We start from the raw sequence: 7,624 nt of genomic DNA, 5'->3' as shown, positions 1-7,624 counted from the left end.
CAAACCCAGTCGAAATAGTGATGTTTTTAGTTGAGGTCGTCGGCGAGTTTCGATGCTCCATTTGAGGTCTTGCGTGCGGTCTAAATGAGTTTAAGATTCAAAGCTGTAAAACCGTAAAGTTTCAGATTCAATTTTTGAGGCCCACTTCTTATCTTGTTTTGATTAATGATATGAGTTGCTTCTTTTTCTTTTGGTGTTCTTTGGTGTTCATTTATATCTTGAATGAATGAAATTATTCTCTATTAAACATGCCAATTTTTGAGCTTCCTCTTTGTATATTTATTTTAGTTCATTAGCATGTTCTCTTAAAAAATGGTTCATCCATAAATAATTTAATGAAATTTGCTAATTGATAAGTGAGTTGTGATTGTTCATAAAAAAAATAATTTCTTATTGAAATGGAAGCTCAAGCAATGTTATGTCTCTATTTGGTTATTTAGTCTTTCATGTGTTAATAAATGAGCTTTAGTAGTTCCATCTTTGTTTTAAATTAGTTGTCAATAGTCTAAAGTATAGAGTTAAGTTGTTAAATAAGTTTAACTAGAATTATGTCACTGTTGAAGATCCAATGTTTGGGCTTAGACACATGAGTTGTTGAAGGAAGTGGGTTTGTGAGATTACTATAAGCTAATGAAGAAAGTTATTTTATTTTTGGGCCAAAACTTGATATCTGCTAGGCCCATTAATCTCATACAATGAACCCCTTTTGTAGTTCTTGAATAATTAATTTAATCTATTTTCATGCTTTTCTACAATGACATACTCTTATGGCTTTATAAATCTCAAATTAGTTTAAGACAAATAATTCATAAATTTCGTAGCTTGCTTTAGGCACGATTAATAATAAATCATCGCGACTGTGGGTACGGCTCCCGTGGCATGGTCACGATACGTAATCCCCAATTCGAGTGTGCGTTTCACGTGACTCGACCACAACTTCAAACAATAATAAATAAAATTAAACACGTTGTAGATTACGGTTGCGTTTCACGTGACGCGATTTGCGATGTGTATAAACAACGAGTGTACGACAATGTAACTCGTCTCATATTAATTCCATAAAATTTTAAAATGCAGTAATATAATAAAAGCGGTAAAAGGAATAAAAATGCGCATATAAGTTTAAAACATATATTAAATCAGATAACCATGCCAATTATTAATAGTTGAGCGACCGTGCTAAAACCACGGAACTCGGGAGTGCCTCACACCTTCTCTCGGGTTAACAGAATTCCTTACCCAATCTTCTGTGTTTGTAGACCATAAATAAGAGTCAATTTTCCTCGATTTGGGATTCTAAAATAAATCGGTGACTTGGGACATCATAAATTATTCCAAGTGGCAACTCTGAATAAATAAATAATCCCATTTCGAATAATGTCACTTAAATTGGAAAAACTCTCCTATCCCCCCGGGAAAAAGAAGGTGTGACAATAGGTCATGTCTGTTTCATCACCACTTGATTCACTGTTTTCCGCCTTGAGAACCAAGTTCTTCTCCTTTTTGGGCTCTCTACTTTCAAGATCCTTCTTCTTCTTCTTCTTCTTCTTCTTCACCTCATAGGTTTTTAGATTTCCAATGAGTTCATCAATAGTCAGCTTCTGCAGATCCTTGGCTTCCGTGATAACATTGACTTCTCTCTCCCAGGAACCTGGTAACACACTGAGTATTTTCCTAACCAGTTTGTTTCTTGGGATAACGTCTCTAAGGGAGTGAAGCTCATTGATGATTGAGGTAAAACGCATGCGCATGTCCTGAATGGACTCATTCTCCTTTATCTTGAAGAGTTCATACTCAGTAGTAAGCATATCGATTTTTGACTGCTTGACCTAACTAGTTCCCTCATGTTCAGTTTGGAGAGCTTCCCAGATCTACTTGGCATACTGACATGGTGAGATGCAATTGTATTCATTTGGTCCAATCCCACAAACAAGAATCTTCGTAGCCCTGAAGTTCTTCTCGATGGCCTTTAGATCAACATCATTGTACTCATTTCTTGTCTTTGAAACTGTAATTGTTCCCTCACCAATGATTTTCACGGGGACAAAAGGTCCATCACATATCACATCCCAGAGCTCTGAATCCTCAGCCATGATAAAAACCATGCATTCTCGCTTTCCACCAACTATAGTATTGGCCATTGAATCTTGGTGGTCTGTAAGTTCATTGTCCTTCTTTGAAGTTTGGTGGAGCAGCCATGTAGATTCTTTCTAGGTATTAACCTTTTAGAAAGAGCCTCCCCTGATACCAATTGATAGAAACTAAGGGTCCGCCAAACTATATAGAGAACCTGATTTCTCTATCAATTCCTACAGTAACTGCAGTAAGTAAAGAACACAACGATATTTACATGAAAAAATCCAAACTCACGAGATTAAAAATCACGACCTGCACTGGTAGGATTTCAAATTAATTAACTAAACAAAATTTATATTACAACTTGTTGCAATCTAGGAAGTAAACTCGTAATCCCTCAACCCTTACAATAACTCTATTGTAAGCCTCTTTGCAATAACTCTATTATAAAGCAACAAACTTGACTAACTCTAGTCAAAACAACCAAAGCGATAATGGTTTAAAATATGTCATATTGAGTGCTTCTGAAAAGTTGTGTAGGAATTACAATTCAATAACATAAGACAAAGACATAACAATACAAAGGACACAAGTCATAATAAGTACTGAGATTTGGTCCTTTGCTTTGTTGTTCAATGCTCTTAGGGAAACAAGGGCGGCTGCACACTTGAGAGAGTAAATGTTTTAGGTTTGCAAGTGTTAAGTGAAACCACTTACCTCATGTTAATAATATATCTGTGAGGTCATGAAAAATGATGCAAGGGAGTGTCCGGTACACTGCACGCTTCAACAGTGTTGTTGTACCGTTGTGAGTACAGTGCAACAACTTTAACAACTGTAGAGTTGACTAGTACTGTGACCGGAGGAACTGATCTCTATATGTTCCTTCTGATGTTCCCTCATCTGATTTCATTGAGAATTGAACCAGACATCTGACTAGTTACTTTGAACGCAAGGAAACTAATTGTATCGGGTTTTTTATTGGGTTCTCTCATGAAGTTTGTCAAATCATCAAAACTAACTACGCATAACTTATCATTAATCAAGTAATTAATTTTTGCTAAAAGATGTATTAATTGAACTTTGCTAACCTCACAAAAATCATTACTGTAGGGTAATCGTAGTCTGCCGTCCACTAAGGCTCACTCTCCCTTATTTATTTATTTTTATGTTTTGAATTTAAATTCAATATATTGATAGTATAATAATATTTACACTATTTGTTGAAATTAACCTGTCATAAATCTTTTCTAAGTTATCAATTGTTCTTTCTGTTTTATTTTATGCAATCTTTACAGACAGGGTACGAAGGTTTAAAAATGGTGTTATTAAAATTTATTGTCTTAAACATGTCAATATTTGTGTGACTCTAAAAGCTTGTCATTACGAATAAAGAGTTACGTTAAATTGCTTACATAATTAGCAAAGATCATTCTATTTAAAATTAGACAAAAAAGAATAGAAAAGCAATCTTATGATAAAAATTATTTGTAATTTTTTAAGGGGCCGATTATATAAATATTAAGTCAGCTTATAAAACTTAAAGCTAGAATATATAAATTTTAAAGTGAAATGCTCTTGTTTTTACTTTTTGATTTATTTTATTTGAAACCTGCTGCTTATAGAAGACAAAAAATAGTTCTTCTATTTTATTTTATGTGACACATTTACTATTTGGAGAATTAAAACAAAATTATTTTATTATATTTTAATGTATATTATAATATCTGAAATTGCTAATTATTATAATTTATAGTATATTTTATTAATTTTTAACTATATAAATTTTAATTTTAAAAAATTTATAATTTTATATTTAAATTCACACATAAAATGTAATCCCTCCGTTTCAGTTTATGTGAATCTATTTTCTTTTTAGTCCGTTCCAAAAAAATAATCCATTTCTAAATTTGGAAACAATTTAGCTTAAACTTCTAATTTTACTCTAACTGAGAAACTTTTATAACCAAATAAATACTCTAGATCCTTTTTTGATTTGTTTAGGATTAAAAATTTAAATTATTTTTAATTTTTTTAAATTCCGTAACCAATGAAATAGGTTAACATAAATTGGAACGGAGGGAATAGTTAACTTACATTGACATTGGTTCTCACTGACTCACGTAAAGTGGAATGGAGGGAGCCGTATACATTTTGGACCTAATAACAACCGTATCTATCGCCCGTGCATAATCGTAAACGGTTGACAACTACTGCAACGTGTCAACTGATCAACAATAAGAACCTGCCCATTTTCCACGTTAAATAAACGTGGCGCCACTTCGTTCTCTCTCCCAACGCCAATAAAAAACCTGCAAAATGCGCTCTTTTGCTTCATCTTGCTAACAAACAGATCGAATAGAAAGCAATTCGTGAAAACAGCTAAAGGCTAAAGCAAGCTTTACTAGTTACTAGGAGGAAAAGAAAATGCAGGGAGTTAATGAGAAAACAGCTAATGCAGCAGCCTCAGCAAAGTCTGGCATGGAGAAAACCAAGGCCGCCATTGAAGAAAAGGTATCATCTCTTCGTTAATATATTATATAGTACACATTCCCTTCAAGTGCTTTTTGTAAGGTACTTTCTCCTCCGTGAGCTTATAACCATTTCAAAGTGTTTTTAAATATTTAAATTTTGTTTAAAAAATAAAAATTTATATAGGAAATTAGTTTACATGAACAAGAAAGTATATTTTTAAGACTTACATGGTCAATTTACTTACATGGTCAGTACGTGCACTGTATTTGCACGACAAACAATTGGATTATTCTTTTGACTCGAAGCCTTGAAAAAAATCAGCTTCCTAAAATAAAGTTAACAGGCAGAGACTGTAAAACATTGGGTGTAATAACCGGCCATTTATAGTTTGTAACATATTTAACAGGCAGAGAGAATCACAACTAGGGACCCATTGAAGAAAGAGATGGCAACAGAGAAGAAAGATGACAGGAAAACTGCTGCTGAGCTGAACAAGAGAGAAGCCAAGGATCAAAATGCAGCTACAAGGTATGTGCATTTATCTTCAGCATTAACACACAAATAGAATAACTCATTTTTAAATTTAGAGACAATGTAATTGAAAAAGAATTAATTTATTTTAAACAAGAACTTTTATAGTCATACAAATAATATCATATGCAAATGAATATTTAAAATTATAAGTTTCAATAGAATTATAATTACAGAAATGTTAAAGACATGTTTAATATTACATATTTCAAAAGTCTTGTTTATTTTATATTTTTTAAATTTCAAAAGTCTTGTTTTTTTTAACTTCGCTTGTTCAGTCAAATAAGCTTCCACGTAAGTTAGAATGGAGGGAGTATAAATATTGAAGTATAATTTCAACTTATTAAATTTGAATTTTGAATTCTCTTATTAAATTTAAAGAATATTAATTATTTTAAATTATAATTTATCTTTTAGTATATTATACCATGTCGCATTAATAGAAATTCAACTGACCTCTTTCTTCTCAATACAATAATTCATTAACTAAGCGATATGAACTTAATAGCTTGTTTGAATGGTTGTTACATATCGTTCGTTTTATAATGTATCGTTTTGTATTGTACTGTACTGCATCGTTTGATGAATATAATATTTGGATAGATTGTGTCATTTGCCATCGTTTCATGATATCACGCACCAGCAATATAAAGAATAAACTTGCATATTATAAAGAAAAATTACGATACGAGATAAAATTACTATATAAATGATAAAATAAAATTATTTAATAATAATGAAGGGTGAGATTGACGACGCGACCACACCAAATCGGTCGTTACATAAAGTGTCACATTTCAGTCGTTACGTATACAATAAAATTTTAAGTAACAATCAAAACAAACATCGTAATTAAAGTAACAATACGATACAATACAATAGGTAACAACCATTCAAACAAGTTGTAAAGAAGAAAAAAAAAACAAACTATGCAGTCATCGTATAACATTTTTGTTTCTTTTTCTTTAATATAAGTTTTATTATTTACTATTATTACATTATTAAAATGACGCTTTATTAGCGCAACACTTGGCTTAATATCGTTGTCCACTACTCCTTTTAACATAGCACAAAAATATTTCTTACTTCTCAAAAATATTATTTTTAAAATTTTATTTTATTATTCACAATTCTTTTGGTTTTATTCATTTCTAATTTTACATATAATCGAAAAACTATCATATTTAAATTAAATTGTAATTTTAAATTTTTTTAAAGTATAAACAGATAAGTAATTTTTTACTATTTTGTCCTAAGTCTACTGATATTCTTAATAATTGCTAATTTTTTGTATTATTTGCCATAAGTAAATGAACTTTTTTTTATCTCAACTCAAATATTTCTATGTGTAAATTCAAATAATATAAATTTCGCAATTTGAATTGGCAGTTTTCTTTTTATAGATATAGACTACCATATTAGGATGAAACTACTCCCCAATTTGAAATGGCATTTTTTTGTTTTTTTATTTTAAAATAATTTTAAAACTTCAACTTTGTTGGAACTTTGTCCTAAAAATTTACACTTGTCATCTTATGATTATGCTACTTGGCATCATATAATTGTTTTACTTCTCTTACTATATACAGATAATTATTAACAACATATAATGTATACTTTAATTCTTTTTAATTTAAATTCAAAAATAAACTAATAATCATCTAACTTAACTAACTTTGTCCTAATTTGCCAAGTGGCCTATTGTAAGTCTGTCACTTGACTTAACGTGGAGATTTCTCCTCTCTTTTTAATAATATATATACAGAAGATTTTGAATTCTTTCTTCCATAGGGATAGTGGAGCTCAGGGTTACACTACTACCGGGGTGCCAGAATACTCAACGACTGCTTATGACCCAACAGAAGACGTGACTGGAGGTGGAGGGCCAATGCGCTCCGGCCATCCGACTTCGGCGGGAAGTATACAAGATTCCAGTTTTCCTTGTTGATCTAGCACTCTTTAGAAGAATAAATGTTTTGGTTTAATTAATAGGACGAGAAGCAGCTAACTCTTTGGTTTCTGTGAATAAAAGGGTTGTTTAAATGACACTTGTATGTGGATATGCTTGGTGTGTACTTTGACCACAACATGAATAAAATAAAGAAACCACTCTCTGTTTCTGTATGAGTTTTGTCATCGCAAATTTCATGGTGCAGTTAATTATCTCTTGTTCGTATATATTGGAGATTTGGAGTTGGAGTTGGGCGGACGCTCTCTCACTCTCCGACAAACACACGCACTCACTATAAAATGTGTTGTATTGTATTGAATCTTGGGTTGGAGATTTGTTTACAGAAAAGGAACATTCACTATGATGATGATGCCAGTAATTAATTCATTTTATAACTTCGAACTCTTGCTCATTGGAACTCTTGCTTAGTGGAATCAATAATTATCAAAAGAATTAGTGGATCCATTACGTTCAAAATCGAAATGGGTCAGGATTTGAATTTATCATCTGATTGGATCTATGTCATGATTATACGCATTTTATATCAGATCAGTCCGGAATAGAATTATATACATTCTAGTTATAACGAGA

General features: G+C 31.5%; 1 protein-coding gene across 1 annotated transcript; it reads left to right on the top strand.

Moving 5' to 3' along the window:
• The first annotated feature begins 4,399 nt into the window (after window positions 1-4,399).
• LOC104107579 (protein LE25-like) lies at window positions 4,400-7,397 on the top strand. Its single transcript, XM_009616422.4, has 4 exons — window positions 4,400-4,590; window positions 4,958-5,079; window positions 6,874-7,064; window positions 7,217-7,397. Exons 1-3 carry the CDS (start codon window positions 4,504-4,506, stop codon window positions 7,028-7,030), a joined length of 366 nt encoding a protein of 121 aa, XP_009614717.1. The 5' UTR covers window positions 4,400-4,503; the 3' UTR covers window positions 7,031-7,064; window positions 7,217-7,397.
• The last annotated feature ends 227 nt before the right edge of the window (window positions 7,398-7,624 follow it).

This window comes from Nicotiana tomentosiformis, chromosome 3, assembly GCF_000390325.3.
Source record: "Nicotiana tomentosiformis chromosome 3, ASM39032v3, whole genome shotgun sequence".
Lineage (NCBI taxonomy): Eukaryota > Viridiplantae > Streptophyta > Magnoliopsida > Solanales > Solanaceae > Nicotiana > Nicotiana tomentosiformis.
Note: the sequence above shows the minus strand (reverse complement) of the source record. Positions and strands in the feature narration are given on the sequence as shown.

What these genes read in the sequence shown, in the direction of transcription:
- LOC104107579 (XM_009616422.4), top strand. Translation starts at nt 4,504, where the DNA reads ATGCAGGGAGTTAATGAGAAAACAGCTAATGCAGCAGCCTCAGCAAAG. An exon ending in AGGCCGCCATTGAAGAAAAG is followed by an intron (nt 4,591 to 4,957) that starts GTATCATCTCTT and finishes CATATTTAACAG; the next exon opens with GCAGAGAGAATCACAACTAG. An exon ending in GATCAAAATGCAGCTACAAG is followed by an intron (nt 5,080 to 6,873) that starts GTATGTGCATTT and finishes TTTCTTCCATAG; the next exon opens with GGATAGTGGAGCTCAGGGTT.